This window comes from Phytophthora parasitica (assembly GCF_000247585.1).
Source record: "Phytophthora parasitica INRA-310 unplaced genomic scaffold supercont2.28, whole genome shotgun sequence".
NCBI classification, from domain to species: domain Eukaryota; phylum Oomycota; class Peronosporomycetes; order Peronosporales; family Peronosporaceae; genus Phytophthora; species Phytophthora nicotianae.
The window spans coordinates 400,958-421,251 of NW_008649014.1; the positions used below are offsets into that span (position 1 = coordinate 400,958).

Here is a 20,294-nt window from a genome sequence, read left to right on the forward strand (position 1 = left end):
GAGCATACAGTTGCCCCTATCGATATGGTTTTGCTCAATAGCTGCACACAAGCTCTAGAAACAACGAGTACCTATCGGTTTTTGGCAACACAAACCTCACAAGTTGTTACAACTCACAGAGTGGTCACGACTTCTCGATATCTCTCTATCTATCAGCATTGTATGTCAATCGCTCAAGCTTCTGAAGCTACTCGTCAGTTTTTGGCAGTACAGCCCTCACAACTTCTTGATATATGTCAGAGATCAAGACCATCGAGGCATCTTCGTTCATTTTTTCAACTTCAGGCACAAGGCCTTTTTGTGCCAAGTTGTGTAGAATCAACACGGTTTCGAAGTGCCCCGCCTGAGCCGCATTATACACTGCTACCGTAGTAAAACCTTCGTCCCGGTTTTCAAACAGCCATCGAAGTACATGTAGGTGACCTTTACGAGCAGCTTCGTCCATGGCTAATGGCGTGCAGCTCTCAGATCGATGATGATGCAGCCACTTTACAGCGTCCAGTGCTCCACGAGCAGCAGCTCCATTCATCGCGGCGCTCGAGCATCCTTCACTTCGATTGTCGTGCAGCCATTTCACGACAATAAGGAAGCCATTGCTTGCAGCACCATTCATTGCTGCCAATGTGCAGCCCTCAGTTCTGTGCTCGTGGAGCCACTTCACTACAGCTAATTCTCCAGAAGTTGCGGCATTATCCATTGCTCCGGTTGTACATCCTTCATTTCGATTAGCGTCTAGCCACTGCACCACTTCCAGGTGCCCATTTAACGCAGCCAGGTCCATTGCATCCGCTGTACAGCCATCCGTGCGGTTAACATGAAGCCACTTCACAACGTCTAAGTGACCAGCTGTGGCAGCATTATCGATGGCTTTCTTTGTACATGACGGCATCGTTGGGTCATCAAGGAGCTCTGAATGTGTGTCATGCATATCCTCTCGAACTGTGAAGTTCGAGGACTCTTGAGTGCGTTGTCGCTTTTGGGGTGGCCCGACGCTATCGTTACCTTCTTTTCCCACTTGAAGCAAGTATTTTACGATCTCTAAGTGGCCATTTGCTGCTGCTGCGTCAACAACACTGACATATTTTGCTTCAGCGTCGCTGTAAACCCAGAAAAGGTTAATTCTCGGGTCGCCATGATATTCTTCGTAGAGCCACTGAACGACATCAGCATGTCCTCTTTGCGCAGCAAGCAGCATCGTTACTCCTGAAACCTTTGCAGCATTGTTGTTCTGCCCAATCTGCCTTGATATTGCTTTCAACCTTTTGTACAGCCGCCAATCCTCTTTCACTCTATCAATTGCGTCGAGTGGAATGTCAATACGAGAATGCAGATACTTGGCAACATCGAGATGGCCATGGATGGCAGCAGCATGAATCGCTAAACTTGCTTCCCCACTGAGGCAAGTGATGTGCGTTCGACGTGTCCTGTTACCTCTGTTATAGCCCATAGCATACTCGTCCTCGTCTTCACCACTGTCAGTGCCAAGCCCTTGGTCATTCCAATCACGATCAATTATCCATCGAACTACATCCAGGTGGCCAGCTTCAGCTGCTCTCACCAACACACCGACGTCATACATGCTGTACTGGCCTCGAGCATGTAGCCACTGAAGCGATCTAACGTGCCCGTTCGCAGCCGCGCCAAGGTGAGCGTCAGGCCCGTCAGGTAACATGTCCAGTCTATCTGAGAGCCATTCTGCTAACTCCAAGTCTCCTCTGATAATTGCTCCGCCAATAGTGTCATAATCACATCTGTCTTCGTACGCAGTAGTTTCGTAAATGTACATGACTGCATCTTGGTGTCCTCCTAGAGCAGCTTGAGCGGCATCTTCATTGCCCCAGTAGACCCACCTACCTTTCTCCCAATTCTCCGTCTCCTCATTCCAACGCCCGCCTTCCAGGTTCTCTTCATCTTCATGATTGACAGTTGTGCCATGCTCACGGAAATACTGGAGGATCTCTAAAGCTCCTGCTTCAGCTGCCCCATAGACAACTGGTCGTCTCACTCCATAGTCTGGAAAGCGCTCGAACAACCACTGGACAATCTCCAAACTGTTAATCTTCACTGCTTCTAGTAGACACAACGTAAACTGCAGTTTCCCATACAATTTATACGATCGTAGCAACTTCCTGATGGACCACATTCCTCGACCATTGGACTCGAGGTCAATCGTACTGTTCCAAATGCGATTTAGCAACCTCAACGATCCAAACGTACAAGCTTTCGCAAGAGGCAATTCCACTGAAGAATCAGCGTACGCCGAGATAGCGTCCACCACATACGTAATCCCGTCGAGCTCCGATTTCGACCGACACACCAGGTCAACTGCAGTTGGCGACATGCTATTACAAAATAGTCTCTTTTGTGACTACTGCTAACTAATTTAAGCGGCTAATTGTAAAAATCGGTACCATTTTTATGGTACATTTCGTTCACTTCCAAAACCATCTTGGCATCATGCGCAAGTGGAAGGCAAATAGTTACTTGCTGAGTGTTTGTCTCCTGGTGTCGGAGTATGTGCGACAGCAGCAACAAGATGCCAAGCAGAACAGCGCCGGCGAGGACTCGGTAGCGTCTCTAGTTGACGCGCCGCACACGCAGCCTGCCCCATCAGTCATCAGCAGGACGTCGCTCAACACTCTGGCGCGATTTCTAAGTCTCGAGATCCAGCACCCTATGAAAACTAATCAGGACAATTCGAGCAGGACAGGATTCACGACCCTCAAGAGTTTATTGCGTCGGTTGGAGATGAGTTTAGACAATGAGCAGGACTTTGAGCAGTTGTCCTGGCAGCTCGTGAGTATCCTGACGCAGATCGAGAGCCCCGACTCCGTGTGCAACGTCGTGGAGCAGATTTCCGAGTGTGTGACACCGCTACAGTTTGTACGTGACGGAGAGGACGCAGAAATGGACGTGGACTCAGCCAACTCCACACTGGTCCGTACCAGTTTACTGGGTGTGTTCGTACGCAGCTTCTTACTGGAGGTGAACCGCCTCCTGTTTGACGGTTTATCTAGACTTTTTGATGATGTACAACAGTATCTGGAACAATTTCGAGATGATATGGAGAAGGAGAAGAAAATGGAGAAAGAGGAGGAGAAGGACAGCAGTTTGGAGCTGCTAGGGTCACCAGCGTCACAGAATCTATGGAATGAAGGCAAGATGGACGATGACGAGCTGCTGCTGTCGCCGATTCACTCAGGGAGCGCAACGCCATTGCACAGTACACGACAAAACAATTTGATGACGCCTGCACCTACAAAACTTGACCCACATGTCTTGACGGAGAAGCTGCTGACTCCAGAAGCTGTTCGGGAAGTGAACGACCCGGCGGTGTGGTCGAATGACCAGCTGAATTACATCCTAAGTGACATGATCCGCGATATGGGAGGAGGACGAGGAACTTGGAACTCGCAGCAACCAAAGGGTCACTCAACGGAAGAGCAACTCCGACTGCTTCGCAAGAAGATGGACAGATCCAACCCAAACGTGCTCTTCACGAGGTATTTATCGTTTCTTAAAGATCGTGATTACCAGGGTGCACTCGACAGCTTACACCAATACCATGATATCCTCTCACCTCGTCAGAATTCTCGATCAGTTGGTAATGGTAGTGGTGAAGGCAATGGCTCTGCGTCGACAGGGTTGGCAGGGGGTTCTGGGCTTCATTTCCGAGGAAGTGGTATCCAGTATGCCGCACTGAATTTGGCTGGCTTGCAGATACTATTCGACCACTGTACTGCCGCACAAGAAAGTATCCAAGAAGCGATACGAGTAGCTCAGCATCACGGAGATCACATCTGTGTTGCATTCGCGCTGGCGTGGCTTATTCGCATTAATCAGAAGATCGGGAACTCCAAAGATGCTGTCTTGCAGCTTGTGAGAAGTTGCTTAGACCGTGCTCAGGAATTACGCTTGCCATCGCTGCAAGTATTGGCAACTTTGACAGAAGTGGAGAGCGATTTGTTGCGTGGGGGTACAGCGAGGTCAGACACGGCGGGGTCGGTGTCGCAGTTTGTTCCGCATTTGATTGCTGCTCATGCGCCGGCGCCTCGCCCGCTGCATATTTGGTCCCGACTCCAAGAAGCAATGCAATCCATCGCATCGATAGCGACGCCAGCTGCGAGTTTATCAACCAATGGCACGCGGACGATGATTGCACTTCAAATGCAAGCTGGGGGAGGTTCTGGCGCTGACTCTTCTGACAAATCTGGTGGAACTGGGATGGATTGGATCAAGTCTACAGAGGCAATTCTAGAGACGGTGTGGATTCTGAGTGGGAAAGTAACAATCTCAGCAGCAGTTGGATGGAGTCTGTATGGTCAACGATCGCTTGAGGAAGTCTTCAGTCGTATACATCTCCTGTGCTACGAAGACTCGGCGAGCACGAGAGAAATCGCGCTAACGGTGAGTCAGATGGCGATGTCGAACCTCGCACAGACCAACAAGAACACAGTTGTTTACGAACAAGCTCTTCGGTTCCTGGTCGACATTGCTGATGGAGAGCGGCGCCACTTACTGAACGACATGTTGTACCAGAGGACATTACACCGCCTCTTCTTCTTATGGGCGTTGCAGCGAGGAGAATTCCCACGTGCGGAAGTCCACTTAGACGCGATACTTGCCTTATCTCCAGAAGGAAAAGACTTCCTTGCTTATCTCGAAGCACTCCTGCTGAAAACCGCGCTATGGACCGCCGACGGCGACTACCCGCGAAGTCTTGACTTACTCGAACGCTTAGAAACTACTTGCAGTGAGCACGGGTTCGCGTATCTGCATGCCCAGGTGCTGATTGCTATAAGTCGAACTCGCGTTCAAGCATCTGCTCCACATGCGCCATTCGCATCTCTCAATTCATTGCTGAAAGGTGTGGATATCTGCAGAAGTCACCATTATGATCTTTTGCTAGCAGAGGCTCATGTTGTCATGGCTGAAATTTACATCGCGATGGGGAAGCTTCAAGATGCTCATTCACTAATCAACGATCAGGTGCCCCTGGTGATGGAACATGGCAGCATTGATCTGCGTGGAGAATGCCTGCTCGTGCTAGCAAAAACCAGGATTGCAAGTATCAAACGATGCAAAGAGGGAGCGAAGGAGCCAGCAGCGGCAGCTACGAAGGCCATTGAAATGCTCAACGCAAGCGCAGATATGTTTTCGATGGTGCAAAACCTGAAGCGACTAAATGAGATCAGCTACGTGCAATCGATAGTCTACAATCATATGACAACTCAAGCAAAGAAGAGCGGCAGCGAATCTATTGTCTATAGCTCTAGTCGAGAGGAGGCAGCAACCACCTTCCTCAAGCACAGCTCACAACTGAAGCGAGCGGCTTTTCTAACGATCGAGCCATTTTTCGACCTAGAATTTCCTGAAACCATTCGACAAGTGATCGGGCACCGCTCAAGTGAGATCTAAACCGCAAAAACAGCTTTAAGCTGAGCTTTCGTCATGCAGCAGCTCGTATGCCTGTCGTGCATATTGAATCAAAGTATTCTCCAGCGAAGCCAACCCATTTCCCAGTTCGTCGACGCGCTTCATTCGCACGAGCGCATTCATCTTGAAACGCTTCACCCCAAAACATGACGTTTCATTGAACATTTTTTCGCCGTTGAAAGACTGGATTTTGGGGAGCAGACCGCTGTCTTCAGGATCAACAGGAAGCTCTTGAAACGTGTGCCACACCCGTCGATCATCTCGACCGCTCAATTTGATGGTATTTCGGTGCCAGAAGAGCATGTCTTGGCCAGTTAAATCGTACTGCACCATCGTTACTCCGCAATAGCGTTGGCGGTCGTAATTAACGATTCCAAGAGTTCCAGGTACCCGACGGTCGTTGTAGTAGAATTTCCTTCGCATCTGCAGCCACGTCAAGCGGAAGAGATCTTTGTCGCCCCACACGAGCTTCAATTTTGAGAAAAGATTTGGCCTATGCGTCGCGTAGTACATCAATTGTTCAAGCATCGGCTTGCTCGTAGCTCGATTCACCAGTACCTGACCGCTTTCCTGCTCTAGCATATCCACGTATTCCAGGTCTAACAACTCCCACACCAAACTCTGAGCATGGAGGTTGAAGATTGAGTTTCCAGGATGCCAGAAATCGGGCCAAAACACAGCTCCATATTGCTTCATCGGCCAAGAAGAGAACAGTGATGTTGGATCCTTCACAGCGAAATTGTCGGCGTCGAGCAGCAAGACGCTGGTGAAGTGTGAGTAGTACAGAGCATGTATCTTTATGTTGAAGCCATAGATGCGATCGTCGAATACTTGTCGTAAGTGTACGGGTCCATATTTTTCTATCAGCAGTAACAGCACGGGGTTGTCTGTTGCTAGCTCATCGTGACGAAACCAGATTTCAATTGGAAGTGTACAGCCAACATCTCGTAGACGACGGATGCTCGCGAATGCACCGGGAAGAACGCCTTCGTAAACAGCCATGATAATTCCATGTGAGTCGAATTGGTCCAGTGCCATTGGTGGATCGTGACGATATGCCTTGGCGTTGAAGCGAAACGAGGAAAACGATTTTGCCAATTCACACGTAAATCGAGTGTCATCTTTGAGGGAGAGACTGGTAGTCTGCATCACGCGAAATACTTGACCAGAGGTAGAGTTCATCACCTCGCAGTACCCAGCGTCACCAGCTTGAATCCGCTGCCAGCACTCTCTTCTCGTCCCCAATTCGTCTCCATCGTTGTCGGTTTCCACCCAACCAAGACATTTAAACTCGCGTTTCTTCCACGCTTGAGCTGGGTATTCATCGCTTTCATCTTCCACAGCAAGTGTATCAAGATCTCGAGATTCAAAATTGACGACAGTATTGTTTTTCATCTCTGCCCATTGAATCCAGATAATGGCGGCTGAAAAACAGTAAAGCACCAAGAACACAATGGACACCTGCACCACTCGACCAAACAGACGCTTGCTCCGTGAAGACATCCTAGCCCAGAATGCGTGTTCCTCCATCGAGTTGCTACATCCATCAATCCATGGATATCAACTTTTTTGGTTGCAACATGAAGTTATTTTTCTGGATGGAAGTATCTGACCGCTTTCGACTTGGAATGCTTTTACTTAATGGTCTTATTTAACGTTAGTTTCTAGACATTTTCACAATTATTGAAAGCAAATTGTTTTTAGGAAATAAAACGTGCCACACGATCTGAACACCATTTTCAAAAGCTAATCAAACCGCCAGCTTTGCTGGACTGCATGTCCCTCCGCTTGACGCGCTCCTATCGTCTTCAACTGCGTTCGTGGCGAGCCATGAGTGCTTCCCCCAGCACTGGCAGCATCTCCTCGTCCTCCTCATCTTTTTTCAGCGTCAAACGCACCTTTGAAGCGACCGAAAACGCCAATAACCCAATGGAGACCAAAGTCCGAAGGCACCAGAGCCATTTGCCAGACGACCATGCGCTCTCTATGGATTCAGGTAGTGCAAATAACACCGAAGACGACGAGCGAGGCGGTCCTAAGACGCTGGAGCAGCTACAACTGCGTATTCTGAGCAAGGACGAACACTTTGTGGTGCTGAATAAAGGTCCAGATGAACGGATGGACGGTGCATTTGACGTAACATTGGAGAAAGCGGTAAGAAGCATGTTGCATTTAGTGAAGAAAGCAAACCTTTGACACAATTACTGAGAATATTTTGGACGTTGTGGTGGTAGTTGGCAAGAGATTTCCCACAAGTCGAAAAGTTCCGATGGATTCACCAATTGGACTTCGGTACCGCTAAATTCAAAGGGGGAGTATGATAATATGGCTACTGACAGCGCGCTGGTGATTGTATTTACAGCGACGTCAGGTGTGTTGGTCGTTGGAGCAAATAAAGAGTGAGTGAAGATTGTGGAAACAATCGACAAATGAACAATACTAATATTTTCTTTTGCAGAGCGACGGCGACAGGATGCCGACTGTTTCGTGAGAAGCAGGTGCAGAAGGAATATTTGGCGGTAGTACAAGGGCATTTACCATTCAACCCTGCGGATAGTGTTGATACTGCTGGTGTGCCTGCAAAAGCCTGTACTTTTTCAAAGTTGGGTTTGCTGATCCAAGACATGGAAGAAATGGAGAGGTTGAGGAACCAACAGCGAGGTTCGAGGGCACACCAGAAGATGCCAGGATATCCGCGTGGAGCACGCCATGGACCGAACTTGTTTACGATGGAGCAAGCTCGGCTTCTACGTGAGAGTCAAGGAGATTCGAGAGGTGAAGTGCGAGGCACTAGCAATGGAGCTGGAACACGGGAGCTGACACCAGCGGAGTTGGCGTTCACGAAGATGACATGGCACGACTTGACTAAGGAGGAGAAGGATGCATACACGGAGAAGGCAAAGGCAGATAAGCAGCGCTTCCTAAAGGAGTTAAGTGAGTTTCTAAGTCAGGAAAAGGTCCGACTGGCTCGTAAGCGCAATTACGAGAGTCTTGATCGTGAAGACAGCGAGGAGCCAGTTGCTTACATTTTCGACGCACCAATTATCGAGCCACACCGAAGTACCGGCGTCTTCCGCATGTTGGTGGGTACTGAGGCTGACGCAGCAGCCAAACAGTCCACCACGATTTGCTTTGTCTTGGGCCACGCAATGTACGAAGGAGAACCTGTCACGAAGGTGTTGTTGCGTCCACTGAATGGCCGTCGACACCAACTGCGACTTCACATGGCGCACCATGGCTTCCCTATCGCGGGTGATGTCACCTACGGCTCCCAAGAGGATGAAGCGCCACGGATGATGTTGCACGCCTGGAGGATTTGGCTTCGCGGACGTCCAGCAGATCAGGTATATGGATGATCAGGGGGCGTTCAAGAGGGGGGATGCTAATGATTCGTGGTATGGCATTGTTTATTTTATTTTAGAAAAAGTATGGTGATCTTTACTTCGAGAGTCCTGATCCCTTCGAGCTCATGGTGCCAAGTGAACGTCGAGTGTGCACTATTACGTACCGTAAACACAAGGAAGCCGAGGCCATCAAGGCAGCTGAAGCGAACGAGAAATCCTGAGATCAGAGCACTTAAACACCAGCTTCATCCAGCTGATGCAGTACTCCAATTACGTCCACTGTGGATGGATGCTCAGGACCCTACGTGCGGTTTGCTGATCAGTTCATATTGTACAAATACGGCGAATAGAGTAATAGAAAAAAAAACTCACCAGTGCATCGACATAGATGTCCAGCGCCTGTTTCACGAAAGCCTTCGCCTGTATGTGGTCTCCCAGAAAGAGGTACAACAAGCCCAATGTGTACTGTACTTCCCCGGTAGCTACGTGTTTCGCACCCAGCAGATTCTGGCGGATACTGACGATCTGTTGGAGCATAGAGCTAGCTTCTTGAATACGCAGACGTCGATGTTCCAACATCCACGCAGCCGTGTCTTCAGGTGGATTCGTCAGGAATCGGTACCAGATATCCACCACCTTGTCCAGCATGGCGAGTGCGCTATCGTTTTGCTGGTTGCGCTGCTGCATTTCACGTTGCTGCTGTTGAGACTCTTCTTGAAGCTGAGTTTGCTGTTGTCTTAGAGCAGCACGTTGCATGCGGTGGAAGATTAAACCGAGACAGAAGTAAAGCTCTGACGTGTAGAGATGGTCAGGTCCAAAGAGTAGGGAGCAGTGGTAGGCGCCATGAGCTGCGCGTTGAAGTCCTTCAGAGAAAGTGCCGTATTCAAGATGTAGCAGACTGTAGAGTTTGTTCATACGAATTACGAGGAGATTCTTCATCTCCTCTGGTAGTTCCGGTACGGACGCTTTGGCTCCGGTTAGTATTCCAGAAGCAGAGTTGTCGACACAAACTTTGCGATCTTTGACCAGTAGCCAATTCACTAAAGAGAGCACTTCTTCTGCAGGCTTGAGTTGTCTCTCTCGAAGTGAAATTTCGACCAGCACGAGGTAAAAGGGGACCAGCCGCAGCGAATTTTTACCATAAACCTCGGTCGCCATCTTCAGTGCCGCGACCGCTTTTGCATGTGCTGGCTTGAGCTGCCTCAGGAAACACAATTCTTCACTCTCACGTAGCATTTGTTCACATTGTTCATGCGCAGAACGATCATCAGATATATCCACATGATCATGACGGTGAGGACTTGTCGACATGGCTGCGATGTGATGAAGGGTCGGGTAACTTCCAAACTTTTTTATTTTAGCAAAATCAAGTCTAAAGGAACCCCGCACCTTCGCAAATTCCTGCAGCAATTCAACGACGAGCTAGTCAAACTTGGTTGGGTGTATGAAAACACTTTAAGTCGGTGGGCGTGCCCGGCGCTGCCTGTTAAGAAGCCAGGCAAGGACGAATACCGGCAAACCAGCGACTACCGGCCAGCCAATGCTGAAACCGAGCCTTTCGCTGGCGCCAAGCCTATTCTACAGGTTATTACTATGCATGTTCGTGACATGAAGTACTTTGGACTTTTTGACTTTATAAAAGGCTTTTGGCAGTTGCCGTTAGCCAAAGCATGTCAAGAAATCTTAAGCTACATGACTGATGCGAAAGTATTTACGCCAACCACAGTTCCACAAGGCTATAGTGATGCAGCACTTCATTTTCAGATGACTATGGAGAAGTCTCTCGGGAAATTACTCCATAAGCACTTGCTTCTGGATTGATGATCTCCTGCTTTACGCTGGCGATGTGGATACCTATCTAAACAAATTGGAAGAGCTTTTCAGTTTGATGGATGAATTCGGCTTGAAGCTCAGTGCAGCGAAGTCAAGTCTCTTCCAACGCTCTGTGAGGTGGTGCGAGAAGATAATTGACGGTGAAGGTGTAAGTCACGACCCGGAAAGTATCGCTGGACTACGTGAGATACCACTGCCGGCCCACGACCGCCGGATAATTCCAACAATTTATCTGTGCTTGTAACTGGATGAGAGATAGCCTAGTTAACTATGCGGACCATGTTAAAACTCTCCAGAAGCGACTGGATGATACTCTAAAAGGTGGAAAACGGACAAAACGAGCTACAGCTCGGCTACCAGTGACCCTCAATGATGAAGAACAAGCAGCCTTTGATCAAGTGAAGGACTGCTTGGCGTCTGCGGCTAAATTGGCTCACCCAGCGCCGATGGCCAGCTTTCGGTGTTCACTGACGCCTCGGACACGGCCTGGAGTGTTATTGTGACCGACGTGCACGACTGGGAGACCGAGAAACCTGTTAATGAGCACCGCCACCAACTTTTACACTGCTTGAGTGGGACTTTCTCGGGATCTCAAGCAAATTGGAGCGTGATCGAAAAAGAAGCTTTTGCAATTGTGGCAGCTTGTGACAAGTTGTCCTACCTCCTTCTCAGACCTGCGGGGTTTCGATTATACTGCGACCACAAGAATTTAATCTACGTCTTCGCCCCTGATGCTACTGTAAAAAAAACACATTCGAGGGAAACTAGTGCGGTGGGCTCTGAAGCTCGATGAGTTCAGATACGAAATTCATCACATCGCTGGCGAAGATAACGTCTGGGCTGACATGTTCTCAAGGTGGGTTCGAGTACCTGTTACGGCTCGGGCAAAGAGAGTGAGTACTCGCCGACAGCAACTAAACGAGCGTATAGTACTTCGACCCCTGGATGATACCGGGTTCATGTGGCCTACCTTGGAGGCTATTGAGAGTGCACAACGGCGGTTTGGGACGACGGCTGAACGGGTTGACCTCGACGACGATGCCGATGGTATCTGGAGCAAAGATGGGAATCTGTGGATACCAGCCAATGATATTAACTTGCGTCGCCGCATCGCACATTGCGGCCCGCAGGGACACAGAGGACGCGACGCCATGATGGCACATATCGGCCGCCTCTTCCACGTGCCGCAACTTCGTCAGTGCGTGAAGAAAATCTTGGCAAGCTGCCTACTCTGCCATCACGTGAAAGGGGGAAGGTAGTGCCGAGGCACAGGAGCGAAACATACCGTTGCAATGAAAGGAACCAAGCGTTGCACTGGGATTTTCGGTACGTAGGGGAAGCTTACGGTGACATGCAGTATCTACTGGTACTAAAAGATGACGCTAGTCACTACTGTGAACGTGTCAAGTGTAAAACCCCTACAAGTACGGTTGCTGCTAATGCAATTATGGATTGGCACAGGGATAGGATCGTCTAGTGTACTTCATCTCTCGAGCGATGACTTCCTTCATGAAATCCATCATTTTGATTGAATCAATCTCAACTGAAATCATACTCCCATGTTCTACAAGGTAACAGATAAGCGTCAGAGCAACCATCTTCCCTCGACGCGACTTATTCTGGAGTGAGAAAGAAGGGAGAGAATTTACGGGCCGTATTTAAACGGAAATGAAGCGACCACATATTAACAATGTAAAAATGTATAAACGAATACACAGTATAGTATTTACGGCGGATTTATATAGGGTCTTACCGCTCGGCATAATGTGTACTAGATCGTCTTCGATTTAGCTGGGAACACACATCTTTTCGTAATGACAGCTTCTAGAAAAATATATCAGAGATTCAGTCACGTGAGTACTTGAACGTACTTAGTACAATGTTAGTAGAACCCTCGATTCTGCAGGATTCACCAAGATGCTAGTGGACCAATGGACAATATCATGTTTTCGTACTACGGGAAAAAACTATATAAAAAGAGAAGAACGGCTCCAATAAACCACACTCCTTGAACATCGACAATTCAGCATATTTTTTTTACATGCAGCGCAAGTCCCAATCTTCATTCGAGGTGCTAACCCCAGATGGTAATAGAACGAATCAGATTGCAGGAAGCAATTTACTAAGTAAGCCTATTTGATTGGGAATAAAAAGATATTTTCCCGACGTTTTTTCAATACGTACATAAAATCTTTACTGCTGAACATAAGCAAGCTCTTGTTGGTTAGCCGCAAATGAAGCGGCGAAATAGGATAAATCATGTAGTTTTAGAGATGTTGGGTTCTAACTGAAATATTTGTAATTTTAAATTGCCACTTCGAACCACTTTGCTATTCATTGTGCGGTGATTCTGGGCGAGTGCAAGTAGACCATGCGTTGAGGTAGCCTTGTACTTAGGTATTGATCTTTGAATATCAATGCTTGCTTCGCAGGCTTCAACGGCCCGCGGTGCAAAACAATCTGTAAGGGTACACTGGCTCGAACTGACAGAAAGAAACCCAAGGATGAACAGATTCCACAAAAAAAGTCTATCTGCTTGCTTTTCTCTAAGTACTTCCTCTTGAAACTCTGATAATCTGCGTTTAGGCTACCTTCCGGGCTAGTTTATACTGCTTTAATCCAGAAGCGTTTCTAATATTATGAAGTACGCCCAGAAGGGGGAGAATAGCCACTCTTCTCGATTGGCTCAAGAAATGCCCCGCCGGATGCACGGCAGATGTTAAGACCTCACGAGCCCAAGCAAGTTAGACTTCTACACGCACACAAAGAGAAAATGCGTGGCTAGCAATCCTGTGAGAGTTCGCGACCAATGATATACAGGATGTGAAGGTCGGGGACCCAGAGAATTCTAAAAGGATATTAGGGCCGGTTCTGACACTGCATCCTCATTCCAGAATCTACTCGAGAAAACGAGCCTGTCTGTGTTACAGTGGATGGGGCAGGAAATCCGTTCCCTGTCGATATCGACATGGGTCTGCCGATGGGGGTCTTGAAAGAAGCGATAAAGAAGAAAAAAAAGCTTATCAGTTGGATGCTGACCTGATGCGGTTTTTCCTGGCGAATGATGGATGCGAGTGGCTAGATACGTATGTGACAGGTGTGGTGGTTGATGATCGCGGCCTGAAGGCTTTAAGAAGATGGATCCCATGTTGTTTCTTAGCAACTCAAGTCACTTAGGGCAGAACTTTAAACGGAATGAGGGCAATGCTCACGTGCTGGTGGCGATCCCAGAGGTTCATGCCGCAGATCCCCGATATGGTAAAATCCAGGAAGCTCTTTTACGCTACGTATTGTTGGATGAGGCTGTCGTTAAGCTCGCCTTCAGCAAGCCACTCCGCGTGGCGCGGCGTGAGATCACACTACCGTACACGTTTGACGGATTTCGTAGCAAGTACGAATTCCTTGTGATCGACATGAATGACGCATTTGACTGCATCTCGGATATGTCTTGGATATCGTGGTATAAACTTGAGATCGACTGGTTGGTGCAGTTAGTCAGCAACGAGCAAGGTGTTCACGCACCTCCTAGCCAGTGTCGTGGACCGATCGGTCCACAATGTGCGTTGGGTACACACAGAGAGAGAGAGAGAGAGAGAGAGAGAGAGAGAGAGAGAGAGAGAGAGAGAGAGAGATGACCATCTCTGCACAGCATGCACAATATTAAAGCATGAAGACACCTCGGTGCGAGGCGAGCCAATCTGCGGCTGGGTAGCAACTCCCCCTGAAGGACACGACGGCGGTTGAGCATGGGCTCTTGTCATTTATACCGGTGGTCGAGCGGTTGACGCTACGCGGTCGAGCAGGGGCTCTCACTTGTTCACGGCCGAATCGGACGCGGTCACCCGCGCCTTAAACGGGGGGGGGGATCTCTCGTCCTGCAGTTCCTTGCACTCGAGTTCGGACTCAAGGCGACGAAAGGAAAAGCCAACCGTCGCCGTCAAAGCCACGTCGCGAACCCGTGCCAAGTGACAGCTCACCGACGGAGTCGATCCACGTGCTTGAGTACACGGAAGAATCAGGCGGTCACCGGCACACAACCGAGGTTGCAAATCCATCGCAAGAAACGCAGGTGATCACCAGGCTACCGGGCATCTCCTGGAAGGACTTCCTTCGCGACCTCAAGAACGGTACCATTGAACAGGTCTGCCAGATCGCTGACTCTGCTTCAGCGTCGCCCGAGCTGATTACTTTCAGTGATGACAGCTCAGCACGGGCAAAGAGCGCTGTATAGAAGGCGACAGCTACGCACCACAGCCGTTGGAAGTGCTACGAGAATCAACCAATCAATATAGTATAAGAGACTGCATGCAAACGTGCGGACGTATTTTCAAGATAGAATCGCAGCTGAACTGCCGGCCAATTCGTCACGACATCGATCTCGTGATCACCTCGAAATATTGCCTGACGCGGCAGTGGATGCCGTCGTGATATCAGGCCCAAGCCATTGACGATTACTTTGCGAGCGGCTGCACGGCAGGTCACGTGCATGAGAGCACTTCTCCGCATTTCAGTCCGACATTTTGCGTGAAGAAAGCCACGGGTGGTTGAGGTGATGTTCATGCTTTCAACAAACTAAACAACGCAACCGTCGTGGCCCAAACGCAGTTCTCCCCAGGAAAAACATGGTACTCGACGCCATGTCGGGTAGCGAAGCGTACAGCGCCATCGCCTTGTAGCAGCCGTGTCGCGCACTTTGGTATGCCGCAGGTGTACCACTGGGTGCGCAAGCGGATGTGCACGTGTGAACGTCGCGATAAACAACGTGGTAAACGTGGTGTCCGGTCTGACTACCCTCTTAGTTAAACGCGCGTAACTAATGCGTTTTTGCTGGCCATTTCACGACATTATCTATCCGCTCTGGGTGGGGCAGAAACTGAGTTCACAGCCTTGACATCACCGACGGCGACGTTGTTGCTGAGATAACCGATATCTCAATCGGTGCTGAGCCAACCGGTATCCCTACCCATTGCCAAGCATGTATTGACTATTTCACCGAAGGCGTGTGAAACTCGCGTGTGCGCCGCCCTCCATGACACGAACACACTCGGCTATGCAAAGCCGTCCGACAACGATGGTGTGTCTGAAGACGTGTGTGACGACAGCGGCAGCGATGTGTCTGACGTCGACGACAATCCGCATCCCAAGGCCACCAAGAACATCGAAGTTGACTCCGACGATGTGGACTAGGAGACGAGATCAAGCCACCCCGGACTCGGATGGAGACTCGGGAGTCAACTCTGGTACGTCAATCAAACGGAAGAACCTACCGGTAGTTCGACCGTTCAACCAGCGCGAAGCTCGCCGAGTCCGCAACGCGTCAAGAAATAAAAGCGTCAGCCTCTCAGCCAACGTGAGCACCGTCGCCAAGAAACCAAATCCAAAGCTTTTTTCTTTTTTAATGAAAAGGATGGACGACCTTGAAATCCGCCAATTGGATGTTAAGATAGCTTTTCTGAAAAGTTTATCTAAAACAAGAGATCTACATGGCACAACCGAAAGGCCAATTCCCTGGTAAGGAGCACCGAATATGCAAGCTCTTAAAGAGCTTTTAGCCCCCTGAGTCTGGTACCAAAGGTTGTCTGTTTTCGTTGAAAGCCTTAACTTTCTTGATCTGGTTTGGATCGTTGCGTTTTCTGTTGCACGGTTATCGACATCACAAGCTACATTGTAATGTGCGTCAACACCCCCTGATCATATCGTCAATACCAGGCCATGTACAGGAGCTAAATTCAGCCCTGAAAAAGAGACTCTCCATGACCGATTTAGGGGAGGTGAAGTACTCGCCCGGCTGGTCCATTCAGCGCGACTGTAAGAACCGAACGATATTCCAGCACAAGTACGCTACGTAGGGCCCTTGACCGTTTCGGCAACTACATATCTTACCTTATTGCAACGCCAGCAGACCGGAACGTTAAAATCTCTGATAGTAGCCAGCCTAGCAGATGCGATGAAAGGCATTTTGTATCGCCAAGGCGCAGGCAGTGCCATGTATTTAATTGTAGGCACTAGACCGTATATGGCTTTCTTCATGCGTGAAGTCAGTCAATTATTAGCTAATCCAGGAATGGAGCGCTGATACGCCGTCAATCGCGGACTCAAGTATCTGTCAGGAACCAACGACCCCGATCTTCTGTTAGGAGGCTCGTCCAAAATCATGTCGGACAATCTAGCTAATAATCTGACGGCATACACTGACTCGAACTATGCCAACTGCACTGACACAAGACGCTCTGTTGGCGCTTATATGACTATGGAAGCACACAATCCAATCTCATGGCTTTCACGGAAAAACCATACTGTGATTCTCTCTACAACAGAGGCAGAATATATCGCCATGTGGCACTGTATGCAAGAAATGATATTCCCCAAGCTCCTCCTCGAAGAACTCGGCTTTGATATTACGCGGGCTAACACCATTTACAGGACAATCAGAGGTGTTTTAAAAACTGCTACAATCCCGAACTGCGCGGACGATCGAAGAACATTCACGTAAGGTACTGCTTTGTGCAAGAAAAAGTTGAGAAACACGAATTTACCGTCATTACTGCAATACGGTAGAGATGATGGCTGATATATTCACTAAAACCTTAGACAAACACCAGGTTAAAGAACATAAGGTCAAGTTCAGGTTAAAGTTCGTAAAAGCTGGATCCGGACACTAAATCGAAACATAATGATAGTACAACCGCATGAAACGTGCCTATCAATTGCGTCTTTTTTTCTTGTTGAGGTTTCCCTGGTCACGTATCGAATTATCTAGCATATGAATTATTATGCAATACACATGCATAAAGGCCAATTTGATAGAAAAAAAAAACATTATCGGTTATGCAAAACTCGCGAAGCTCCGAGTGACCCCTATCACCGGTGAACGGACGAGCAAATGGAAAGAAGGTGGTCTAGCCCTTCGCGGATGTGATCGGCTTACCTTCTTACAAGTCGTTTATGAGGCGCTTGTTTTCTTGAACTGTGGGCGCCGATGTGACGATGATCGTAGGCTTCGATTATGTAAATCCCGCCCTCGGGATCGATTTCCCCCCAGTACGTCTGCTCCATCACAACCTGGTATCGAATGGTTTCTGTTGGCAGTTTTGTTATAGGAGAAATCGCGACCAGCATCCCGAAGTCGACCCAGGAAGCGAAGTATAACCTTCCACGTTATCCCCTGCTTGAGGTCACGGTCATAGAGCACGAGCTCAATGTCGACAAACTGGTCGATATCTTGCCGCGTGACGATATCCGGTCATCCTGCCAGTTCTGTGCCCTTCAACGCGTTAAACACGCAGAGGCCATCGTCACCAGCTCCAAGCAATCCCGCGCTGACGTCATCTTTCCTCCTAAAGTCTTGGCAAGGCCTTCCAGCGATCGACGAGGTGCATCTCATTTTCGAAGTTGTCCTCCTTGAGCTTAGCTCTCAGTTACCATGAGCGTAAGTAGAGTTACTTGCAGGCTTTACCTGGATGGCCCCAAAAGCACCTGATACTCTAACCCCAGGCGTGTAGCTCCGATCATTGATGTTTGCCACCTTTTAAGTCTCAACGGCAGCGGCAAATCTGCTGTCAACAGTGACGGCCCGACCAGTATTGTTTCTCCAGATGTCCCAAAGTACAAATTGTCTGTCGCATTGGACACACAGTCGGTAGCAATGGAAACACAGTCGGTCGCTGTAGAAACAGTGTGTGTTGTAGCTGCCGATCGCAACTTGTTCGGTCCAATGTGCAACTTGTGCATCGCGTTTGCGACTCAGTGATAACGTGCAGATTCTGCACACCCACGTTCCGTTGAGTGACATGTAACCGTTAGTCACTCGCTCGGTAATACTCGACGTTTGATCGATTGCAAAAGCCCGTTCGGACACTAGACAGCTGATTGGTGATAGAAGGCCGTTCGGTAACATTAGGTGGCTGGTTGGTGGACTCCTTTGCATTCAATGAAGCCTGCATGAACCTTCTGTTCAGCTGCCTTAGGCTCTTCATTTTCTAGTACAGGGTTTCTTGGTCACGACAATAGCCTCAGGGGCTGTCGTAGCTGCATCTGGTATAGGAAGCATGTTCGCTGCACGAGTAACAGCTCTAGCTTATTTTGCGGACTTGCAATTTGACGCTGACGCATTCTTCGTCTTGCGCGTCTGGCTTCATACTGCTGCTGTCGTTGTAGGCACTCGTGTGTAGTCTCAGTGTTTCTCCTATGAGCGTGTCACTCGTCACCCTCCCTCTCGTACGGGCAAAGTCAGAGCAGCAACCGTGTGGCTTCCCTGGGTGGCGTTTTCGAGACTGAAACGGAGATTTCCCTCATCAATTTCGACCGCTAATATTTCATACATTATTATGTGTGATAAAGATGTTAGGAGGCAGGGAAGCTGTTGAAATTGCCTCCGAGCAAGATGATTACCCTCGGTAGAAACTCTCTGAGTTATTATCACTAAGTCTGGCAGAACCCTTTTGAAATCTCTCTTAAGCTGGTACTAATACGTTAGGTTATCCTGGTACGACCATACACCCCATATGGGATTATTTGCCTCCTCGGTGAGCGCTACTTGATTTGTATTAATCATATTCAAGTGAATTCCATCGATTTCGAGGATTACTCCATACGCATCTAAATTCACCGATGTATATACTGTACAGAAGTAAATGCTAACAGGATGGACCAGAAATTGGCTACGTATTTTACATGTACATATATATAGTTTATTTCTTAAACATATTAGTATTACCATTTTTTTTTTTGCAAAGTCAAGCTTTTCTACTGTGTAAAAAAAGCTTATAAGAAAAAAAGAAGCCAGTGCAATAGCGGTATGTACCTACGAAAGAACAACATTTGGTGGGCTGGCTAGGACAGTGTGGATGTCAATGATGATGGGGCTCACTTGTAACGACACACCGCTCCCCGAGTAAAAAAGTCTTTTGCAAAGTCAGACCAGAAACACATTTATTTCTGACCAGGATTGTCTTTCTCTATAGGCGCATCAAGAGTAATACCAGGTATTGGTTTGCCAATTGGTCTTCGAGGAAGATTGACTACCAGCTCAACACTAATTAAAATAGAAGGGGGTATATCTTAATTTTTAGTAGATGCTAACCGAAAGGCCCTACATATAATCATTCTGGTAGTGGTTTGTTTACGAAGTACGTACAAATTCCAAGAAGTACCGTGGCCGAGATTGCGTCGCCTTAGACGATGTATTTTTATGACATAGATACGAGAGGGTGCTCGACACTACGGTAGCGATAGGTGCCCCAGTGTGGGGAAGAGTGGCTACCACGGCGATCGAGAAAGCAGAAGTGAGAATCTGCGCATTCGACTGGTGTGGAATGGCGAGAATGGAATAGGCAACTTTCTTCGTACTAAACTCCGGGTAGACGATAGTATGTATCTTTTAGTATACTATTGATGTCGTACTACTATTCTAGTAGTACATTAATAGTATAGTATACGGTACAAGGAATGGAAATCACAGTAAAAAAAATCTTGATAACTGGCTTAGTGATATTTGGCTTCGGCATGCATAATACTGCATTTGTGTAATTGTGGGAAAACAATAGTGAGGGTCTCCGGTATTTCGACTCTCTGCGGGTTGATGGGGATGGCGGGTGCTGGGATATTAATAGTACAAACTCATCAAAATTTGGAGGCGAAAAAAAACAACGTTATTGCGCCGATTTTACTGTTGGCGGGGGG

The 20,294-nt window shown here is 48.4% G+C and overlaps 6 protein-coding genes across 9 annotated transcripts; 3 read left to right on the forward strand and 3 right to left on the reverse strand.

Moving 5' to 3' along the window:
* Positions 1–153: 153 nt before the first annotated feature.
* Positions 154–2,664, reverse strand: PPTG_12259 (hypothetical protein). The gene has a single exon (XM_008907983.1). It carries the CDS (start codon positions 2,339–2,341, stop codon positions 188–190), a length of 2,154 nt encoding a protein of 717 aa, XP_008906231.1. The 5' UTR covers positions 2,342–2,664; the 3' UTR covers positions 154–187.
* Positions 2,446–7,171, forward strand: PPTG_12260 (hypothetical protein). Its single transcript, XM_008907984.1, has one exon. It carries the CDS (start codon positions 2,458–2,460, stop codon positions 5,416–5,418), a length of 2,961 nt encoding a protein of 986 aa, XP_008906232.1. The 5' UTR covers positions 2,446–2,457; the 3' UTR covers positions 5,419–7,171.
* PPTG_12261 (hypothetical protein) lies at positions 5,375–7,057 on the reverse strand. Its single transcript, XM_008907985.1, has one exon. The coding sequence runs from the start codon at positions 6,964–6,966 to the stop codon at positions 5,434–5,436; it is 1,533 nt and encodes a 510-aa protein (XP_008906233.1). The 5' UTR covers positions 6,967–7,057; the 3' UTR covers positions 5,375–5,433.
* A 9-nt stretch (positions 7,172–7,180) lies between the features above and the next one.
* PPTG_12262 (hypothetical protein) lies at positions 7,181–9,189 on the forward strand. 4 transcript variants are annotated; one of them, XM_008907986.1, is made up of 5 exons: positions 7,185–7,590; positions 7,671–7,728; positions 7,799–7,835; positions 7,895–8,780; positions 8,858–9,189. In XM_008907986.1, exons 1-5 carry the CDS (start codon positions 7,213–7,215, stop codon positions 8,999–9,001), a joined length of 1,503 nt encoding a protein of 500 aa, XP_008906234.1. In that variant the 5' UTR covers positions 7,185–7,212; the 3' UTR covers positions 9,002–9,189. The 4 variants fall into 4 exon arrangements, with proteins under 4 accessions (XP_008906237.1, XP_008906234.1, XP_008906235.1 ...); XM_008907989.1 differs by having other exon boundaries at positions 7,181–7,590; positions 7,671–7,835; XM_008907987.1 differs by having other exon boundaries at positions 7,895–9,189.
* Positions 8,823–10,231, reverse strand: PPTG_12263 (hypothetical protein). The gene is made up of 2 exons (XM_008907990.1): positions 9,153–10,231; positions 8,823–9,081 (listed from the first exon to the last, which is right to left on the reverse strand). Exons 1-2 carry the CDS (start codon positions 10,089–10,091, stop codon positions 9,013–9,015), a joined length of 1,008 nt encoding a protein of 335 aa, XP_008906238.1. The 5' UTR covers positions 10,092–10,231; the 3' UTR covers positions 8,823–9,012.
* Positions 10,232–13,750: 3,519 nt separating this feature from the next.
* On the forward strand, positions 13,751–15,161 carry PPTG_12264 (hypothetical protein; the record flags this gene model as incomplete). The annotated part of the gene is made up of 3 exons (XM_008907991.1): positions 13,751–14,171; positions 14,495–14,838; positions 15,048–15,161. 3 exons carry the CDS (start codon positions 13,751–13,753, stop codon positions 15,159–15,161), a joined length of 879 nt encoding a protein of 292 aa, XP_008906239.1.
* Between the last annotated feature and the right edge of the window lie 5,133 nt (positions 15,162–20,294).

Excerpts from the sequence above, each read along its gene's own strand:
- PPTG_12259 (XM_008907983.1), bottom strand. The coding sequence starts at position 2,341 with ATGTCGCCAACTGCAGTTGACCTGGTGTGTCGGTCGAAATCGGAGCTC.
- PPTG_12263 (XM_008907990.1), bottom strand. The coding sequence starts at position 10,091 with ATGTCGACAAGTCCTCACCGTCATGATCATGTGGATATATCTGATGAT. Across the intron at positions 9,082-9,152 it reads ACATCTATGTCGATGCACTG|GGTCCTGAGCATCCATCCAC; the intron begins GTGAGTTTTTTT and ends AACCGCACGTAG.
- PPTG_12260 (XM_008907984.1), top strand. The coding sequence starts at position 2,458 with ATGCGCAAGTGGAAGGCAAATAGTTACTTGCTGAGTGTTTGTCTCCTG.
- PPTG_12262 (XM_008907986.1), top strand. The coding sequence starts at position 7,213 with ATGTCCCTCCGCTTGACGCGCTCCTATCGTCTTCAACTGCGTTCGTGG. Across the intron at positions 7,591-7,670 it reads ACGTAACATTGGAGAAAGCG|TTGGCAAGAGATTTCCCACA; the intron begins GTAAGAAGCATG and ends TTGTGGTGGTAG. Across the intron at positions 7,729-7,798 it reads GATTCACCAATTGGACTTCG|CGACGTCAGGTGTGTTGGTC; the intron begins GTACCGCTAAAT and ends TTGTATTTACAG.
- PPTG_12261 (XM_008907985.1), bottom strand. The coding sequence starts at position 6,966 with ATGGAGGAACACGCATTCTGGGCTAGGATGTCTTCACGGAGCAAGCGT.